At 30.6% G+C, this 23,477-nt stretch overlaps 1 protein-coding gene across 3 annotated transcripts in view; it reads right to left on the bottom strand.

The window, feature by feature from the left end:
- Window positions 1-14,918: 14,918 nt before the first annotated feature.
- LRFN5 (leucine rich repeat and fibronectin type III domain containing 5) overlaps window positions 14,919-23,477 on the bottom strand; it is a 306,102-nt gene continuing 297,543 nt past the window's right edge. For all 3 annotated transcript variants that reach the window (XM_054449284.2, XM_054449283.2, XM_054449285.2), the window contains 2 exons: window positions 20,525-20,568; window positions 14,919-15,310 (listed from right to left, as the gene is read on the bottom strand). In XM_054449284.2, the coding sequence (XP_054305259.1) occupies window positions 15,293-15,310; window positions 20,525-20,568 (62 nt within the window). In that variant the 3' untranslated portion in view covers window positions 14,919-15,292. The remainder of the gene's footprint in view (window positions 15,311-20,524; window positions 20,569-23,477) is intronic.

Raw genomic sequence — 23,477 nt, 5'->3', positions numbered from 1 at the left:
TTATTTATTTATTTATTTATTTTTCTTTAAGGCCATTTTGTCTTTCCCAAGATTTTGTGTTTGCCTTAGCCAGAAGCTGACAATGCAATAGCATCCTGGTATCATTTTTAATATTTTCTTCACTTGAAAATTTTCTACCCACAAGGATTCTGAAACACAGTTTCAGTTTCTCAGGAAACTCCACCCCTACGCCTCATAAACTGTTCCTCAAACCAGGAGGAAACAAGGTTGTTGTTTCTTTTGCCTGTAACACATAGGCAGGCATTTTCTGGTTCTTCCTTTCATGCTGATGTAGCCTTTCAAGCATTATGGTTCATGCAGTTTCATTTGTTGCTCTGAGTTTGGTTCAGACTCAAAGTCTTTTAACCTGTGATTGTATGTCTGTGAGCATCAAGTTTTTACAGAACATCGTCTCATATTTATTCCACCACCTCTTCCAAAGCAGTTTGAGGTTGCAGTCTCAACAGTGGCTCCTGTGTTTAACATTTTATTTTTATTTTTCTATTTCTGCCAACTTTATGTTTTCTAATTATTGTTGTTATTAGTGTGAATAATTATATTAATTGTTATATTTAAGCAAGCCTAGGTCTTTTAGCTGAAGGGCATGTAGATTTTCTTAGTCTTGTATTTTTCCAGGATCAAGAATAAATATTTATTGATTAAAATCTTTTATAAGTAATATAATAAATCCCAGATCATTTCACGTTAAAGCTGTTTATGTCATTACTCAAAATACTATCTTTTTAATAAAATAAAATTTATGAAGATACATTAAAACTTGTGTTCCACTAATTTGATGTATTACTAAAAAGGCATATGATTTACATTTAACTTATAGAATATAAATATATATGAGTAATGCAAAAACCATTATAATCATAATGAATAAAATTTTAACTTTGCTAAAATAATTGTTATTATAGATTTTGCTCCTTTGGCTGTCATAGATCGTTTCACCAGAATCAAATGATACTTTGACTTGTTTTGACAGGAATATTAAAATTCTGGATGTCTCACGGTTTCTGATGGCTACATAATTCAGTTAATTAATTTGACTAAACCCAAACACATTGGTTGTATCACTGCTTCATTTCTTCAGTATACTGACTTTCCAATTAATTGACTATTCTCACTTTATTTTAGTAGTATGATATAATGCTATTAATAATAGTTAACATCCTATATTTGAGCACTTAAAAAAATTAGGGATTATAATTGAGCACTTAATAATGGTTTGGCACTTCTATTGTTATTAACTTTCTTCTATTTCTCAAGAAACCTCAGAATTATGTTTTGTTAATAACTCTATTTGATAAATGAGGAAACAGAGGTAAAGAAAGCTTAACTATCTTGCTAAGGGCACACAGATAAGTGGTAAGATGGGTTTGCAAATTCAGACATGTTGGGCTCCAGAGACAGGACCTTAACCACCATTCACTGCTCTGCAACTGAGAGAGACCCTTGTAGAAATTACCTTGCAATTCAAGTTGAGTGATCATTAAGTTAGAGAGAACACAGAAAAAAAATAGCAAAAATAATACCCTTTTCGTTTTTAAGAGTTGCCCTTAAATTTAATAAGAAATATACAGATTTATAAGACAAAAATTATAAATCTTAACTCAGAGACAAAAGAGAAGACTTGAACAAATCACATCATATTCTTGGATAGTAAGATTTAAATGTATAGATACCCTTTCTCCCTCAATTCTTTTATCAGTTCATGAAGAACAATATGAGATAATTTTAACAAATACAAATGGAAAACAAAAGTTCTAGAAGAATGTGCTTTAGTACATATATTGTATAGTTAAATAATGTGGCTTATTAATAGAAAAATTGATGTAGTATCAGTCAAGTTGATATGATAGATTGTGTTGGAACACTGTGTGTGTTTGTATGCCTGTGTGTATACAGAATGTACTTTCTAAAGGATGATAAAGAAAATCTATAAAGAATATAGGCATTATTCAACAATTAGTGCAAATAAAAATTTTAAAAACTTTAAATATTAAAAATCTATTCTAGCATATATCATGTAACAAAGATATACTTCAGACATAGTAGAAATTTAAAACAACAAATAAATTCCAAATAATATAACAATTTAAAGGAAACATTAGCTAATATTTATTATCAAAATAGTGAAGAACTTTCTAAGCATAAAAACAACAACAACAACAACAAAAAAAACAGAAAAGAATCACCCAGAAAATAAAGTATGTATTTAACTACATATAAATTAAAACTTCAATATTTGCAAATATCATATGAAACTTGATAAATGAGAAGCTTGGAAAATATGTCAGTATATATAAGGTTGAGTTACTGATATGTTTAATAGTCCTTAATGGATACTAATTGATGTCTTTATTACATTAGAATCATGTATGTGACGAGGTAGAGGATGTAAACTGTTGAGATACTCAAGATTGACACACAATTTGCTGAGGGAGTGGTAAAGGCCAGGAACTGACTCATTTCTGAGATAATCCTGATGTCCAATAAATTGAGAAATGTTGTTTTAGAGAATATTTGATGTCATTAAAAATCCATTAAAAACACTCTTGACAAAAAGGTTTGCCTACACTGTACTATTCATTCTTAAATAAAGGAGAGTGGAGAAGGAAATAGAACCATTGGACCACAGAACTAGAATTTAGGGTGATCAAGTTTCATTGTTTCACAGAATCTGCCCAAAGAGGATTAGAGTGTTCATTGACTACGTAAACAAGAAAAGTGATTTTTGAATCACAAGCCCAGGGATACAAATGGTAGTTATTTGCCTCTAAATAATAATTATTACAATTTTCATTTCCTATACATTTGGAAATTATATTTTAAAGATAAAAATAAACAAAAATAGTATTCTAGTTTTTGAGTACTATTTGTTCCAGCATTTGCCAGTGAGTCAATAGAAAAAACAGCAGAACACTATAAGGGTGCCAACAAGAAATTATTGTGGAAAAAAAACCAAACTATTATTGAGGTTCTAAAATTGATCTTAAATTTATTTACATTTCACATTAATTATTTTTTACTGATTTTAAAGAAAGTAAAAAGCAAATCAAGATTAATAAAAGAAATAAATATAAAGCATACGATGAAAAAAACCCACAAATAATAAAAAGTAAAGAAATGTATACAGTCGATTTTAGCTATTCACAATTGCTAAGGCAATATCAGTTAATTTACTTGACTTGCCCTTTAGCTCAATTAGGGCAGTCATCATAGAGAAGAGAGTGTTAAGCAATTTTGAAAGCATAATCTATAAAAGTGTTTGAATAAATTAATTATAGAGAAGATGCCAGATAAGACTGTGTGTGATTACTCTTCAGTACATTCAGGATAGAAATTAAGTTTGTTTCCCAGAGAAGAGCAAGAAAACGGTGGTTAAGCACCCAAGAATAAAGGTTTAAATTTAGTTTAATTTATATTCAGAGCTACATACATTTCCCCAGTCTCAGAGGTCTAAGTTCCTATTGCTATCATTATAAAACTTAAAATTATGCATGGTTAAATGGAAAGAACACTTTATACTACTCACCTTTTCAATTAGTCTTGGTATTAATCACTATATTCTGAGACACCAAACTCAGAAACATGTAATAATTTATAATCATAATGATGTATTTCTCTTTATTTCTCACAGTGTATTTATTAAGCTTACTATTGTGCATATGTTATGTCTTGTATTAAAGTTTCTTGTTACCATATTTATTTATTCCCATAAAAATATGCTCTTTTGGTCTAGGAACCAAATTTTCTATGAGGCGCATTACATTGACTTGATATGAACCCAGGTTAGATATTCAAAAGTCACTTACTCTCTATCTAGATCACCTAAAAGACTAAGAAGCACACAATTCTAACAAATAAGTGTTACATAAATATGAGTTTATTAAATATGAAAATGCAGGTTCTGATGATACTTTCTGTATCTTATTTCAGCTTTTCTTTATTTGTTAGCTATTACCCTAATGTAATCATAGAAAGACTTGCACATTCTTATAGCTGACTCCAAATTTGCCATTCCTTGGTTCATTCTGTATACAGCTACAGTTACAATGTATTTATATAGCAAATATATATAATCTGTCTTTCGTATTTGCAACAACAAACTAAGCACTGTAGGAGATCCAAAATTTAATAAGAAATAATGCCTAATATCAAAGGACCTTTAAGGAGATGAAGATACATATGTCTTTAAATAACACAAGGGTACATGGAGTATAGAGCTCAGGAAAAGTAGTTTGAGTTGATGTGGTAAAATACTGAGTGGACTCAAAATGAAAATGTAGAATCTTGTGTTTCCATAATTAGTATTATGATTTGAGGATTTTATTAAACCTTACTCATTTTAAGTAGCACCATTGTATAAACGTTTTTTCATCTTTCTTGTTCAGTGATCATTGGGTTGATTTGTACTGTTTCCAAAGAGTTGTGATCCTAAATGACATAACAATATTAATTCTTATGTAAATATATGGGTCCTCACATTTAAATACCATATAGATATTAACATATGGGAGGTCTTTAGTCTGTTATCTCTGTATTCACAATAAAGAGTATCATACCCAAGCCATATTAAATGCTGAAAAAATAGTTAACAGAATTGAAAACGTTTGATAAAAAAAGTCAAAAATTTTGTAATATTCCATTTAAAATACAATAAACAGCTTTTAGGAATTGGAGATTCTTGAGGACATTTTGTAAGCCATTGCACTCAAAAAGTCATTCAAAAATGTTTCTAAATGTATTTAGTTAAATGTTTTATGTCTAAATTGTTAAATGTAATAACTTAAGACTTTTAATGCACCAACCTTATTAACTTGATCTGGAAAAATAATTTTGATCCACTCTATTGTTTTCATTTTTCTAGAACTTTGCATGTCTTAAATGCCCTAAGACTTATGAAATGCTATTTTATGTCATAATAGACACAGCCAATGCTCCTTTTCCTTAAAAATAAACAACAACAATGAGAACACATGGACACAGGAAGGGAAACATCACACTCCAGGGACTGTTGTGGGGTGGGGGGAGGGGGGAGGGATAGCATTAGGAGATACACCTAATGCTAAATGACGAGTTAATGGGTGCAGCACACCAATATGGCACACGTATACATATGTAACAAACCTGCACATTGTGCATATGTACCCTAAAACTTAAAGTATAATAATAATAAAATAAAAATACAATAAAAACAACAATGACAACAACAACAAAAACAGTTTAAAGTAACGTATCCATACATACTTGGTGAGTCCCAATTGACCTGCATGTACGCTGCCACAACATAGCATATTTATTGTTGACTTGTACATGAATTCATACATAAGCTATTTTACTAAAGTTTGTGAATAATTTATGCATATAGATAAATAATGCATTCTTTTGCAAAGGATCGAAGTTTAGACTTTTTGTGATCATGTTTAATTTTTAGTCATCAAAGAGGCACTGTCATCATAGGAGCAAATAAACAATGGTTATTAACCTAGATAGAGAAAAATGTATTTACTGATAATTCGATTAGGTGGCATTTTGGAATTCTGCTTTGTCGGAGTAAGGTTCCAGAAGTTAGTAATATACTAATTATAGAAAGGCTGGTATATGGGTTAGTTAAGGACACACAGGTAAGTGATAGATGCTAGGTCCTGGAACTGAATTTTAAATATGAAAAGAGGAATAAAAAATCAGGGTCACTAAAAAATAAAAGAGGAGCCATTGATAGTTTGGGCAAGAAGTAAGTGAAACACGTGACAAATTTACACCTAACAAATAAGGCTAGTGAACTCAAAGTAAATTCATTCACTTAATTATGACAATCAGATTTGTGATATTGAAAACATTTTAAAATGAAAACATTCTAAAATTCTATAAACAACCTTGTTCCCATCATGACCAAAATGTTTCTTCTTTCCATTACCAAGATACTTATCAAGAGAAAACAAAAACCATATAGAGTGATATAAGCAGAGTCGTCAGTTCCAAGCTCTTGTTATTTCACAGAAATTGTCAGAACCAACTTTGACAGAACTCTGGTAAATAGTCAAAGATTTACCTCAACCAAATGGATGCTAAATTAAGAAAACTGCAACTTAAGATGGTAGAAAGGCATTTGTGGCATTTTTACTTTCCTTGTCCAATCTTTCACAAGTCTTAAAGCAGTAGCACCCTGTGTACCCAGTTCAGAATCCTGGTCCTTGATTCTGAAGAAAGTCAAATGGACCTTATTCACAAATTATTGTGTATGTCTGTTCTATTGTGTCTGGGGACTACCTGGAGGAATCGTGAAAAGCAGTCATCTCTGTTTTGGATCTCTGGCTAAAGAATCAGGTATTGCTCAAAAATGCAGCAAGGCAAACAAACAGATGCTTGAGGTTAAAGATTACAATTGTGACATAAAGTAGACTGCTTAAGATCTAGGAAGAAATTCTTTGGAAAATCAGGATATTCAAAAGCACTTGTATATACAGGGGAATTTATAAAGCCAAGCACATGATCAAGGCAAGACACATGTTAATAAAGGAACAGAGAAAAGTCTGTGTTTCCACCCTGAGCTGATGCCTAGGCTCAGTGCAGGTCTGGCTAAATGATGAAAATGCCACAGCATGGAGACAATCCCCAAATACTGAAGCTTTTTTCTTTTGTAATTATTTTCTAATATTTTATTTGCTATGTTTTGTATGTTTGCTTTGCTTTATCTTTATTTTAGCTCCTAGAGTTCAAGGAAATATCTGTCAAAACATTAGTCAGATTAGCTGAATGAACAAATACTTTAATGGTCACAAAAAAACAAGTAAAAAGTTTTGGCAAGAATAGTTTGCAAAAGTAACTAAACAAATAGAGTAGCACAGACTTCAACAATTGAAAATATAGCAAACTTTAGGGAAGGAATAAAGTTTGATTTCCAGAGTCACTATATTATAATATGTAAATGTCCAATTTTCAACAAAAATCAACAAGATGTATAAAGTAATAAGAATGAGTAAAAAGGAAAAAAAGTAAATTGAAATAAACCGTATCAGAGGAAGCCAGGCATCACACACACTGGAAAAATATTTTTTTAAAACTGTTTAAATATGTTTAAAAAGCTAAGAGAAAACATAGAGAACTACAAAAAACATAAACAAAAAAAGGACGTATGAAAAAATTATGGTATCAGTAAAAACAGAAATTATAACAGAGAATACAACAGAAGTTATTGAAGTAAAATTATAGTAACTGAAATAAAAAGTCACCAGAGGTGTTCAACAACAGATTTGATCAGGCAGAGGAAAAACAGCATGGACTTAAACATAAGACAGGTTAAGTTACTGGGTTTAAAAAAGGAAAAAATAAAGAGGAAAAGTTAACAGAACATAAAGGCCCTCTAGAAAACCATCAAGTGGATTAACACATGCATTATCTAAGTCCCAGAGAAGACAGAGAAAAGGGGGTTGAAATAATATTTAAAGAATATTCAACTTCTCAAACTTACCAATTTTAATGAAATACATGAATCTACAAGTCTAAAAAGCTCAACAAACTTCAAGGTGGAAAAATTCAATTATACCCACATTTAGACACATTTCACACACTGAAAACCAAAGGCAAAGAGAGGATCTTGAAAGCAACAAGAGAAGAAACTTGTCACTAACAAGGGATCTGCAATAAGATTCATAGCCCAAATGTAATCAGAAAGTATGATGGTAAGAAGGCAAGGGAATAGCATAAAATGTTGAAATTCTTTTATTATAAAAGAATCTTATTTGATTAGAAAAAGTCAACCAGAAATTCTATATCCAGCAAAATTGTACTTAAAACTAAGAGAGGTATTCAGAAATTCTCAGATAAAAAAAAAAAAAAGGATGGAAGACTGTTTTACCATCAGATCTGGCCTAGAGGAAAAGCTAAAGAGAATCCTTCCAATTGAAATGAAAGGACAGTTGACAGTATTTCAAAATCATGTAAGTAAAGGTTTTAGTAAAGGTAAATTCACAGAACTATAAAAAACTAGCATTACTTTATTTTTGGTTTGTCACTTTACTTTGTATTTCCTTAAAAAATGTGTAAAACACAGTCTTCTATGTACCCTAGAACTTAAAGTATAATTTAAAAAGTGTAAAACAGAAATGCATGCAAATATTTATAAACTTATGTTATTGGATGCACAAGGTATGAAGCTGTAGCTTTTGATGATAACATAGAATGAAGGCTTATACTGTTTAGGAATAGAAACTTTGTATGCTATAGAAGTTTAATCAGAGTCAATTCAAATTATGTTGTTATGCATTTAGTATGATAAATATAACTCCCATCATAAACACAAAGAAAATATTTATATAATATACATGGAAGAAATGAAAAGAGAGTAAAAATGATTCATCATCGAAAATTAACTAAATACAAAAGAAGGCAATAATGAAAGAAATAAGGGACAAACAAGGTATAAGACATACAAGAAAACACATAGCAAAATGAGAGAAGTAAATATTTCCTTATCAGTAATTATTTCAAATGTAAATTAATTAAATTCCCCAATCAGAAAAACAGAGATTGAAGACATCATTAAAACAGAATGTATAATATCTAGTTAATATTTTATATTTGAACATAAATGTAAAATTTGAGTTTTGAATCTCAACACTATTAATGTTTCTCTGTCCTGCTTACTGATAGGTGCAATGATTGATAGAAGATATAACTTACTGAAACGTCCTAATTAAAAAGAATTTTTTCATAATTTGGTGATTACATAAGCTCTATTGGTATTCAAGGACTCTTGAAAGCGGAGGTCCTGGATATGTCATTGGTTTTTTGTTGTTGTTGTTTTTCCTCTTTCATGTTTTCTGAGGTTGCTCGTTAATATCAATGTACTGAGACATCTTATGATTTATCCCAAGACATCTTATCCTAAGACATCTTATCATTTATCCTAAGACATCTTACGTTTATCCCAAGACATCTTATGATTGACTAGAGAATGGAAGACCAAGTCCTTCTAGTTTTCACCAAAGAGAATATGACCATGTGGAAAAATGCCAAATATAAACAATATTGTATGGAATTTTTTCAAGAGTGAAAAATCAAACGAATAAAAAAATCCAGAGATTGGTAGAATTGGTAAGAAAAATCACCCAATAATATGCTGACACAAATATTGTGTCCAAAAACATAAATATATAAAAGGGTCACTTCATCAAGAAATATAACAATTGTAAACTTATATGCAACAACAAATATGAGCAAAATGAGCAAACATTGACATAATCAAAGGTACAAACAGACAATTCTACAGTAATGGTTGGAGATTTCAGTACACCACAATCAGTAATAGATAGAACTGACCTTAAAGAATCAAAAAGAATTATAAGAAAATATTACAAACCACTAGTAAATTAGATAGCCTAGATGAAATTCAGCAATTCTTAGAAACACAAAAATTACCTAACTGACTCAAGAGAAAACAGAAAATCTCAGCAGGACTATGACAACAAATACATTGAATTACTAATTCAAAACCTTTGAAAAAAGACATGCCAGGACCAGATGGCTTCACTGGGGAGTTCTACCAAACTCTTAAAGAGAATTTTATCAGTTCTTCTCAGACTCTAAGAAAATGAACAGAAGAGAGGACACAGTTCTCAACCCATTCTATGGGGCCAAAATAGTCCTGATACTAAAGCTAGATGAAGATAGCACAAGAAAATAAAACTGCACCAATACCTATTTTATACATATACATATACATTTATTATATATATTTTATATATATAAATAAAACTGCACCAATAGTCATTATATATGTATGCATATTATATATAATATATATAATAAATGAAAAAGCCATATATATACTAATCCACAACAGAACAGTAGCAAAAGAAATGTAACAGTATAGTGAAAGGATAATACACAATGGCCAAGTAAGGTTCATCCCAAGAATGCTATGGTAATTACAGATCGAAAATCAATGAATACAATACAACACAATATAATAAAGGAGGACAAAGCACATATGATAAATCAAAACCAATAGGCATTTGATAAAATCCAACACTCCTTCCTGATAAAAACACTAGAAAACGACAATGAAAGGGAACTTCCTTAACATGACAAAGCTTATTTATGAAAAATCTACAGCTTACATCATACTCATCACGAAATATGAAAACGTTTAATATCCATAACAAGACAAGGATGTCAATTTTCACCACTGCTCTTAAACATTCTACTGGAATTCTAGCCAGAGAAATTAGAAAAGAAAAGGAAATAAAAGGCATCCAAATTGGAAAGGAAGAAGCAAAGTGTCTATTCACAGATGACATGATCCTACATACAGAAGTTCCCCAACAATTGACAAAAAAGCTACTAGAGCTAATCAACACATTCAGCCATGTTAAAGGGTACAAGATCACATATAGAATCAACTGTGTTTCTAAATAGCAACAAAACCTTGTTGAAAAAAATTAAAATGACACAAATAAATGGAAAGACATCCAACATTCATGGATTGGAGGTTTTAATATTGTTGCCATGTTAATACTACCCAAAGCAATGTACAGATTCAATACAATCTCTATAAAAATTCCAAAAGATTTATTGCCAAAATGAAAAAGCTAAACTTCAAATGAATATGAAATTGCCAGGGGCCTTCACTAGACAAAACAATTTTGAAAAAGAACAAAGTTAGTGGACTCACAATTCCAGATTTCAAGACTTACAAAGCTACAGTAATCAAAACACTATAATATAGACAAATAGACCAATGGAATACAATACAGATCCCAAAAATAAACCCATACATCTTTGACCAATTAATTTTTGACGAGACTGCCAAATTAAATGAGAAAATAACAGCATCTTCAACAAGTGATGCTGAGACAACTGGATTTCCACATCCAAAAAAACAAAGTTGGAATTCTACCTCACACTATCTACAAAAACTTACTCTAAACAAATCAATTACCTAAAAATAATCACCAATGGCTTGTGCACTTAAACTATACAACCCTTAGAGGAAAACACAGGCGCCAATCTTCATGACCTTGAATTGGGAAACAGGTTCTTAAAATGACACCAAAAGCACAAGAAACAAAAGAAAAAAATACAATCAGACTCATAAAAATTTTTAAATTTTCATCAAAATATATTATTAAGAACGTAAAAAGACAATCTACAAAATAGGAAAAGTATTTGCTAATTATATATCTGATAAAGGACCGGTATCCTGACTATATAAACAACTACCAAACGTCAGCACAATTTTAAAATGGGCAAAAATGTTGAGTAGACATTTCTTCAAGGAATATATACAAATGATCAATAAGCATATAAAATAATGCTCAATACCATTCATTATTAGGAAAATGCAAATCAAAACCAAAAACCATAAAAAAATTAAAAAGTTGGAGAAACTGAAACCCTAACACCCTCACAAATTAGTGGAAGAAATCTAAAAACGTGCAGCTATGGTAGAAAACACACTGACACTTCCTCAAAAAAGTAACAAAAAACTCAAAATTAAAACTATCATATGACCTAGCAATTCCACTGCTAGATATATAACCAGAAGAACTGAAAACACACAGACTCAAACAGATACCTGTACACTGATGTTCAATGCAGCATTGCAGCATTATTCGCAGTGGCCAAAGGTAGAAATAACAAAAGTGTTCATCAAAAGATGATGGATAAACAAAATGTGATACATAAAATGTCATTATACCATAAGAGGAGGTGAAGATCTGAGGCATACTTCAACATGGGTGAGCCTTGGAGACATTACAATAAGTGGACTAAGTTAGACATCAGAGGGCAAATATTGTATGATTCCACTTACATATCTAGAATAGGCATATCATAGAAAAAAGGTAGATCAGAGTCTATTAAAGATAGGGAGAGAGGAGGAATGAGTATTATTTGCTACATGGGTACAGAGTTTGTGTTTGGGTCATAAAAAATCTTTAAGTGCTTTTTAAGAAATATTTAAAATAGAAGGTGATGATTGCACAGCATTGTAAGTGTAGTTTACACTATTGGCTTGTACAGTTAAAATGTCAAATTTTATGTTATATATTTTCCAAAGTAAAATCTTCTTTAAAAGAATTAGTGTAGATAGCCTCCCTATATAATTGTATATTAAATAAAATAATCAGGTGCTGGGGACCTTCATTTGGTACTATACTTTTACTTTTTTACTTTTACTCTTCTACACAAAAATTTATACCTCATTTGCATTTTTAGATAATTTCATATGTTTCAATACACACCAGTGCACACAATAATTGATTATTAGATCTATAAAAGTCTGTATGAATATATTTTAGAAATATAAAAGTAAAGAAATAAAACTTGAATAATTTTCTGGAACAAGTACAACAGAGTGATTGAATAAATAACCTGAGTTTCTGAGTATATTTTAGAAAAAATAAAAAAAGTGTCCTAAAACATTCCATATATAAGAAAAGGAATATTTTGTGATTTATCTGACAATTAAAACTTGTACAGAAACTAGACAGAGGGCTACAAAATTATACATAAAATAAAAAATAAAATTTATTTGAGATTTATTTCCATGTTATTCCTTTCTAACAGTACTTTATTTCTACAAATTGTTAGAAATATTAGAACCCTTTAGTTCTAAAGATTATTCCAAATTTTTAAAATCATGATTTTAGATTTCCAAAAGAGGAACTTATAGTTTGCAGTCTACTTCCACACCTCATTAAGCTATAACTCTATTGCATTCAAAACATTTATTTGAAATTCTTGTGTTTGTTGTGCTTTACAATATATACTATGCATTAAATGTGCCATAAGATGTATGTATTTATACTTTCATATTTTTAGCAGCTAGACTACTTCCAAAATTACCCAGGAATGTAGAGTAACAGGAATGATTTAAATGGTTTCCAGTCTATGTCCATTAACATTAGCATTGAGACTTGTTATCATAGATTAATTCCTGTACCTTATAATATGCTCAGCTAAAACAAATTGCTCCTGCTTATTTTTAAAATATAATCATGCCACTTTTTGTAGAACTTTGTTTTTGTAGAACTCTATTTGTTAATGATTATTAATCTTATTTAGTTATGGATATACACCTATGTTCTCTTAATCTCCTTAATATAAGAATTAAATACCATTTCATAAAAACAATAGATTCTCACAAACTTGAGAATCAGAGTCTGTGCCCACTCTTCCTCATAAACAACATTAAAAAGAGAAAATGTGTACATTATGAGTGTCTGAGTAATGTTGTTTGATCGAATATATGCATAAATGGAAATTTTGGATTTAGGTGTAGGGGATGCAGGGTAAAGACCTGAAGTGATTAACTTTCATTTTAACTCACTAACAATTCTGTTCCTTCGAAAACAATAGCATAAATATCCTGAATGAACGAAAAAGCAGATGACAGGACAGGCTATGAACAACACTGTTTTGTTATCAACATCAAGAAAAGAATTAGCCCCAAAGGGGTGGGAGGACTGTAAGAATAAACAGGACAATGTCTTTGAGGAACCAAGATAACTGAAAATGTCACTCTGAGCTGAGATCCAGGAAAGCCATTCCTGTTCTTGATTCTCGCTTTACACATGTGTATTAGGAGAAAAGCTGTATACAACAGCAAAGTATTTGCAGAGGCAATATTCACTGTTCAATCTGTCTCTTTTTAATCATCATACACATTTATGTATGCATATGTACACACACCCATAAGCAAAATTGTTCCACGGTGTTAAAGTTGTCAGAGAATTAGGTAAATTGCCCAATGTCGTGACTACAAAATGTAACTACAAAAATTCAATTCAAACTTGTAACTTCTGTTTCAGTCTTGCATTGTGTATGTCAGGGAGTGTGTGTGTCCGCATGTGTGTGCCTCTATGCGTGTGCATGCAAACAACTGTGTCTACATTGTCCGGTGGAGTTGGGTTTCTGAGCACGGCTTCCAAATGTTCTAAATGGCTAACGTCTTGAAACCTCTCCTTGGATGACTGGATATTTGTAATAGTCCAAATGTGGAATAATTAACAGATTAACCTGAATTTCTTAAAAGGCAAAGAGTTTTCTAGCTTATTTGACTTGAATTTAAAAAAAAAAACCATATATTGGTCTCAATGATAACTACGAGAATTACCAAGGAATAGAGATATAATCTGTAATATCTTAGAGTCTGAATTCAATTGGGAGTAACCATGCTCTTACGAATATTTTTATTGAACTTATTGCTTTTGCCATGTATTCTGATAAATGTACGTGCTTTCAAATTTTACGCTAATGTCTATTCTATGACAACATGGAAGATTGCTGTGCATAAGTAACTGGCCAAACTCACACAGCTGAGGCCTGCTTCACACCAGGGGCAGCTCTTAAATGCTTAGCTTGGATATTGCTTAAATATGACTGCATTCTCCTGTATTAGCCCTCAAAATTAACACAGTTCTACGTGTGCTGGTAGTAAATCAGATGCATATTCTTTGTTCTTACTCTGAACTTGTGCAAAATTGGAGAAATGTGCACTTAAGGCTTGTAATTATTAAAACCTCTTTTGCCCCGGCTCTCTAGAAAACCAATGAATCAATTTGGATTAATTATAATATTCCTATCTTAATCATTTTGGAAGTTTTACTAGGAGAAGAGAGCCTTTATCACTTTCTATCCTATACTGAGGCATAAAATTAGTATAAATTTGCTTAAATAGCTGTACTGCTCTCCCAAAGAACTGGGTGCACCGAATCACGGAAGAAATAGTTCTAGTATTATAAAGAAATAGTTCTAGTATTATAAAACCTTAAGAGATTATGTAATCTCTTAAGGTTTTTGCACGGCCTACGTGTAAAACAGTAGTATTAGTTCTTGCAATAATTATTTCACCACTCACACTTGAAGCAATGGGTACTTTCACAAATCAGGCAATGTGCAAATTCTGTCATAGTAAAACATTTATTTGTTAAACTGATATAGATTATTCAAGATTCTACAGTCTGTTAAATCATGGACGGCAATATAAGATGGATTGATACAGAACTTGATGCCAATGTAGGATTTTTTTTCTTTCTTAAAAAAAAATACTTGTAGGCCAGAAGAAAAAAAAATTTGGTTTTAAAAGAGGATGAACCATGGTCTAACGGAGCCAGTTCCGCCGTCATCAGAGACTTTCACCTTGGCTCCTGTAGACAATTTCTTCTACGACACCAGTTCAACAATTAGCCTTTGTGAATTGAAACATTTTTGAATTTTATCCAGTAAAAATATCAGTGGCAAATTTTTTCAGGAGAGAGAGGAGAAGTGGTGCTCTTCAGATTAACTCCAGCCTCTGAAATGAAAGAAAAAGAAAAAGGAAAAAGAAAGAAAGAAAGAAAGAAAACACATAGCTAATAAGGTCATTGTGCTAGCAATCTAAAAGTAACTAAATGTAAGCACCCAAGCAGGAGTTTCTTGCCATGAAATACAGCACACACCCATGAAAACTATCTAAACATGCATATAAACATGTAAAATGTTTCTTGGTAACTTCAAATTGGTGAATATATGAAAGTATCTTATTTTTTTAATCTAAGTATATGAAGCCTAGATAATTATGTAAAGTCAAAGCTACATTGTAAAATGGCATTTTCTATTGCTTTGTTTTTCACATATACAATTTCAAGGTAAGATAAACAAATAATAATTGCAGTTATTAATGCATGCTACTTACAAATTTTAAAAATTCTGCTAGAAAATGTGTATGATATTAAAATTTTACAAATATTTAATAATACATTTAATGGTAGTAAATAATTCACCTTAACTAATCAGTTTTTCACCCACAAAACAAAATAAATGGAAAACTCACAATAACTCTTAAAGGCATTCCATGTTTGAATTAAACATGAGTTTGAAAGAAAATAATGTAAAAGCCATTTCATAAAAATATTTAAACATACAACTGTGATAATATTTTTCCTCTAATGTGTTCTCAGTCTTCATGGATTTAAGATATGTCTAATGAAGTCTATTCTTTATGAAAATGGAAAATTATTTTTTGAGAAACATACGCTTTCATAGACATGAGTACAAGTAATTTTCTCTTTTCCATTAAAAAACAAGTGCATCTTTACAATTTTCTATTTGGGAATTATAAAATGCATGGCACGAATGAATCATGATATAGAGATTCATTTATTTAGTATTCTATATTAAAATGCTGATGTAGAGTATCGTTTGACAATTTTATGTGATAAAGTTATTAAAGTATACTAAAGGTTATTTTGGTAACTTTATGTGAAGGTAGGTAAAATGCTGTAAAGATATTTTATTTAAGAAAACATTTCAAAATAATTGATAACCTGAATAGTGAAATTGATTTTAGCAAAAATAATAATTTTGGAAAGCTAATAAGAAATACACCATATATGTGAAGATTGTTAAGGGACCAGTGTGTGTCTTATTTGTAAAAATTGAATTACTTTTTAAAAAGCTACTGAAATATAGATATCATTATCATAATTTACCTGGAATATACTAAGAAAAACATTGCAAAATCAATGTAAAAATATAATGGTATATATTACTAAATTCTTCTTTATTTGGTTCACTGCAGAGCTCATATTGGTAAAATTGAAAATCAACATGTTTTCTCTTTTTATATTTCAAGTGATATACTCCCTTTGACACAAAAAAGGTGTTATGGTACTATATCAAAGGTCAAGTTACAAAAAGTAGTAACGTAGTAAAAGTTGCAGTACACCTAGAAGGAAAATGACAGTGGACAAAATAACTAGTTTAACTTTTTAAGTAATAAATGGTTCCAGAATAGCAAACTTTAACTTAGTATCAAGTTAATGATTCTATAAGCTGACATATCTTAAAGATTTAGTTGAATTTCACATTAAATAATGATATTAAATTATGGTTTATATTTGAATATTAGGAAATAACAAAAATTTTGTGAACTATGAAGTTTGTCTGCTCTGAAGATGTAGCAATATTAAAATTATTAAATAATATGAAGCCAAATAAAAACTGGCATTTAATAGAATATCCAAAATGACACTTTTTAATTTACTTATCAATAGATAGCTCCTATTCCACAAATATCTAAACATAAAACACAAAATTACAAGAGTATCAAACAATACAAATAATGCAGACTAAATATGGTAAAAATGTTACAAAAACTAAAAATAATCAAGTTGTAGTAGGTTTAGGATGTTTTGGTTATTGTCCTCATTTAAGAGTGAGTGGATATCATGCAAAAATCTGTGGACAGTCTTATTAACTAAATAAAAGATAAATTAACTAAAAGATAAATTAACTAAAAGATAAATAAGAAATGCAAGCTCCCTGAACATTTAAGAGAAGAAAAAAATATCCTGACATTGAATGAATTGTGGGAAAACATTTATTACTGCCCCTATTCTCAATGTAATTAAGAACTGTGAAATATTTTGATCTTTTATAGCTAGGATGTCTAAGCAAGGAGATGATTTCTAAAGGTCATTGCTGACACAAAGGCTCTCCTTTTTTAAAATTTGGTATAATGTTCAAATATATATGTCAAAAACATGCTTTAATTATTATAAAAATAGCCAAATGTTTCCTACATATGTGTTTATTATATTACCCTTATTTCAGAAAATTTACTTGAAAAGAATATCATAGGAACCTCCTCCTGCAGAAGCAAATATTTTACAGTGATCACACTCACCTGGAAACATATTGGAAGCATATTTGCATCATGTGTATAAAATTTGCTTTTCTCTTTGGCTCTTATTTCATGTATTTTCCTAACCCTGTGTTTTCCCATAGTTTTATCAATGTTGTTATGTATTTATAATCAATATTAGCTTTTTATTAATTTGTATATTAATTATTTATCTAAAAAAATTGTACTCATCTGTAACCGAGATTTTATTGCAAAGTTTACATTTTTGCTTCTTATTAAATGTGGACTAATCGCAAGTTAAATTTATTAAAATCAGGAAGCAATTATCTTAAAGGCCTGTGTAAGCAATCACAGAATAAGCTATAGCTCTTGTGCAAAGCTACACACACACACACACACACACACACACACACAATGCATACATATTTTATTGGTCAGAATACAGCAAACACTCCTTAAGAAATTTTATTTAAGGCATTTTCAGTATAAATGGAAACTATTCAACTATTTCTTACTTAACTGCTGAACAGCATAATTATTGTTTTACTGTGTTCCTTGTAAAGATAAAAATCTTGGCCAAACACAAGGAAAATTTATAGGTAAGTGTCAATTTCCACGTAGAGTCATCAGCATTAATTTTATACGTAATTCCCTTCCCCTTTCCTCTCAATTCATTTTAGTGTGATTAAAATTTTATGATTATATTATAAAAGAATTGTATTATATATTATACATTAAAATATTTCAAGGCCACTCTACTTCTATATACATTCCTAAAGTCTTCTAAAAAAGAAAATTGGCATGGGGCATATTCTGAATAATGGAGATGAAATAAGGGTTTTAACTCTCTATGCTTAGAAAAAAATTCACCGTAACAGGTACCTCAGTATGACTGGCTACAGAAAACTCGGAGCTGAAGAGTTGCAATCACAAAGGGTCTCTGCCCGCTCTCCACCTCTGTTCATTCACACACTGACAATGTGAAAGGCTATGACAAAGCTAAGAACACACAGGTCACACACTGTCTTCAGTAGGAGCATCACTGTTTGGTCTTCTCACAGTGGTAGACATAGGCCTGCTATAGCACAAATCATTTACCAATAATCAAGAATAGTTACCTTGGGGTCATACAGTAATTTAAATCTGATAATAGAAAGGTAGCAAGGAGCTGGCTAATAAGTGAATGATGTATCGCCACTGAATTTTGTTAAAACTATGATTTGTCTTTGGATTTGTTTTACTTGCCAATATTCATAGAAAGGGGAACAAGGTAGCTTAAGTATGAAGGGAAGTTTTCTATAATGTTATGACAGTCATTTATTTTTAATGATATTTTCTTTTTTTGTAATACTAATTACTTTAAGATAAAAAGTCATTATTCAAAGCCTTATGTATGTATCACATTTGCAAAATTTTGTGCTATATCTCGTAGTACAAAGACTTCCAAAGAAAGTCCAAATTCCATTTCTAATAATATACTCAAATAAATACATAAGCAAAATAATATACAATATTCCATTTCAAATGTGAATCTTTCGAAAATTCTTTAAATTGATAATTGAAAAATTACATAGACATTTACTCACCTGCTTCCAAATTTCGATACAACATTTAGTACCATTTTGGCTTGTGTTCCTTATAGATTAATCATCTGTTTCCTAATTCTTATATAAAGGTATCCTATCCTAAATTTCAGGTTGGCTGGATATGATTTATTAAAGTTACATGATAAATGAACTTTAAAAATGAAAGAGAGAAAGAGAAAGAGAGACAAAGAGGGAGAGAGAGTGATGGGTAGAGAGAGAGATGGAAAGAGAAATAAGAAGAAAGGTTAAAATTGAGAGAGAGAGAACAAAAGGGGTGATGGAGAAACAAGACACCTTCATGCAGGCCACTGTATACAATAGAACATAAACATGTGCCAGACATTGTGCTATTGATTGGTTCAGTATTTCCAATGAGCCATCTGCTGTTTTTTGCAACATAAGAATGGGATTCTAAATTCAGTAAAGAAATGATGCATGAAAACATTTTGATTTGTGGATAGAATTCATTAGGGAAGATCCTGAAAGATTGACAAAGTTGTTTTTCTTTTAAATATAAAATGTTAAAAACCAAGACCCTATTTTTACTACCAGCAAATAAATCAATGGCCTTTTTTAGAACTGTTAAAAGCAGAATTTTTGTGTGTGTGCCAAACCTCTAGCAAACGGCTGATGCTTCCAGCTGTTTGAACAGATTGCTAAAGTGCTTCTCTGCTCTGGAAACACACTCTCCAATCCAATTAAAATTCAAGAATCAAATACTCATTTCAAACATCCCCCCTAAAAAAACCACTCAGGAAGAATAATTGGTTGCTGACAAAAGTAATACCATGAATATTTCATATGTAGTCTTTTGCTCCATTTTAAAGAGGCTTCATTCATTTTAGATAACAGTGAAACACTTCTGTTCATCTGTTTTCAATGAGGCATAATGTGTCATCTCAGCTGTAATTAGGATGTGGAGGTCAAGGATAGGAGTAAATACATTCTTATCAAGGTACTGTCTTCACATATGGAAATATTTGTAAAAATGCACATTGTTTCATGTATGACTACAAGAGTGACTCCAAAGTTGCATGCATCACTATTATTATTAACTTTATTTCTTACAGGACAAAGCAGAGATGTTTAGTTAACCCCAAATATCTCTAAATTTAGAAACTCTGAATTCACTTAATCAAACGAAACTTCAGTCTTCACTGTTGAGAATTATAAGTAAATTTTAAAAGAAAATTTCAACAAGCTACATAAATTAGCAAACTAATTACTTAAAGTTAATTTATAAAAAGTGTATACCCATTTAAGTGTTGAAGTAAGTTATAGGTAATAAGAATCTCACCTGTGTTTCCTGGACAATCTGGTCAACGTTAGTCAGCAAAGCATCTGGGAATAAAATGTTCAGTGTCATAAACAATTCATTTTTTTAAGAGAAATAGATTCAAAAAACTTCTTACTGAAATCTTGGTAATACTCATATCAAGAATTAACAAAGATTTATCTAAAGATTTTTTTTAAAAAAACTTACCAGTTCATGGGTTAATTGCAATTGACTTTTATAATATTTCAATTCTCTATGTCTACTTTCTTATTCCTAATGCTTAAAAACATAGTTTTCTAAAATGTTATTCTAATAACTAAAATTACTGATTTTCAATATGCATTTGGTATTCGTGACAGAGTACAATAAGATAATCAAGTTTCTGTTCATTTTCTTACTCACAGTTGACATTTCATCTACATAGATTCATATGAATAATATGCAAAAATACATCAAGGAAAAAAGAATTCAAAGCAGAAAATATAGTTTAACTATGTTCACCATATGGAGTACAAAAGAATCATTTAAAATATTAACCATCATTCAATACCTATTCCCCAAATAATAGCTAATATTTTAACAAGTACCTGTTCGTCCCTATGTAAGACACTAACATTCTAAATACGAACAACTTTCCTTTAAATGTTTATATGTAGGTTCCAATTGCCTACAGAAGTTTAATACCATTACATAAACCTGTGCAGCACGCATTCTATTTTTTTTCCAAAATGCCTTCTTTTTAAGCAAATACATCTAATCATTGAGAAGTGACACATGATAGAAAACTAGGAGTAAAGGATAAGTCCTTCTTAGGATTCACAAGTGAGTGTCACGAGATTGAGACAAATTGTTTTTTACAAAACTTTCAGCACAAATATTCATGTAAATATACAACGGTCTTTGGAGATTAGATTTTACATAAAATCAATAATAGGAGATGTTCACATTATAGATCAAAAAATGATTACAGAATTGTATTATGGTAGAGCCAATAGCCAACATAGTATTTTCATAAGCTCCTTGATTTTACTCAAATATTTATTTATTAGACATATTCTAGAGCAGAAACATAATAAGTACATAGCCTATGTGTCAGGTAAGGTTAAATGTTCAACCACTTCCAAACACAGGTACATTAAATGAAAGGGCCGTCATGGCTTATTCCTGAATGAATTTGAAAATATTTTGTTTTTGTTTTCAGACATCATGGACATAACAGTCACCAAGTTTGAAATGGATGAAATTAGGTTGTAGAGATGGTTATCGTTAAAAAAATGCAGTAAATTAAATTTGTACTCTATATTCTATTGTTATCTGATAAGTAACAGTTATAATTTTTACAGTTTTTCTGGGAGAAGTTCTTGATAGCCAGTGCATTTAAATCTACGTTTTCATAGTAATTAAAATTCAATCTATATTGCAAGACACAAAATTATGATTTTTAGCTGATTAATGTTATGAGTATAAATATTTATATGTCTATATAATACATATATAGGCAGATATTTGTTGAGCACATATATATTTATACAAATGTATGTGATGTATATATTTATTCAATGTTAACTTTAGATCCTAAATTTTGACTTTGAAAGTGCTAAACATAATCAGAAGACAATCATTCTAAGTGCACCATTACACTTACCAGAGTAATCAGTCATTATTTTGTTATATTCACTATTTGTGTAATTTGATGAAATCCCCAATGCATTAACAGTACCTTAGTGAGGTAATTTACTACTTAAATATACTCCTGGTTATAAATCGTTACTTTCTATATCCCACTTCAGATAACACCACATTTTTAGGATGGCTCAATCAAAACAATATGCTTACCACTCTATTTTTTAATATTTATTTATTTTGACAGAGTCTCACTCTGTCACCAGGCTAGAGTTCAGTGGCACGATCTTGGCTCACTGCAACCTCCGACTCCGGGGTTCAAGTGATTCTCCTGCCTCAGCCTCCCAAGTAGTTGGGATTACAGGTGCACGCCACCACAGCCAGCTAGGTTTTTGTATTTTTAAGTAGAGACGGGGGTCTCACCACGTTGGCCAGGATGGTCTCGATCTCCTGACCTCGTGATCTGCCTGACTCGGCATCCCAAAGTGCTGGGATTACAGGTGTGAGCCACTGAGCCTGGCCTACCACTCTTTTTAAGTGGCCTTCTGTACCCTGCTACATGAATTGATTGTTTCTGTGGAAAAACATAATAATAAATAAATAAACAAATAATAAAGATGTGAACAAACTAATTTTATTAATAATCCCAGCGTATATTTGTCTAGCGTGGGAAGAAAAAGACTGGGCAATCTGTCCTTTGAAAGTAAAAATTCAAATATTAATTTTGATTATTCTTTTCTGAATGCCATTTCAAAAATGACATATTTCTTGTCTATAAATTTACTTAAATATCACTGACATTGTAAGGTACACTGTTATTATTAACAACATAAGAGGATAAGAAAAATATCCTTTTCACATACAATCCACCTCTGTGCAGAAGTCCTTTCCTCAAAACACTTCACACTCACACAGAAGCATACATTGTTAATCACTGGACTGTTCTTGAAACAAGGGAAGGCTGAACAAGGGAAAGATCGTAGATAGTCTTCATTCTGTCTAATATAAATGAACATTGTTTTCTTAGCATTATAAAATCCAATTGGAAATCAACTATGCTGAGAAGACAATGGCTTGTATTTGCTGTCTTCTAAAGAAATGTCTAATTTGCTCCACAATTCTACCCAAAAGATGATACTTTATATTTATGGATTTTTTAAGCTATTGGAATTTTAAAAAATCTTACGTTTATTGCTATAATGAAAGAGAAAAACTTAAATTTAAGAGCTAAAAGGCAAATAGTGTAAATTTTAGGGCAACTTTTAAAGTTTTTAGCTTTATAAATGATATATTTTCTTTTCAAAAATACAAGCAAATAAAATAATAAAATTTATTGGATGCAAGCACTTTA

The sequence above is a fragment of the Pongo pygmaeus genome, chromosome 15, assembly GCF_028885625.2.
Source record: "Pongo pygmaeus isolate AG05252 chromosome 15, NHGRI_mPonPyg2-v2.0_pri, whole genome shotgun sequence".
Lineage (NCBI taxonomy): Eukaryota > Metazoa > Chordata > Mammalia > Primates > Hominidae > Pongo > Pongo pygmaeus.
The sequence above is the reverse complement of the archived record's forward strand: the minus strand, read 5'-3'. Positions and strand labels throughout refer to the sequence as shown.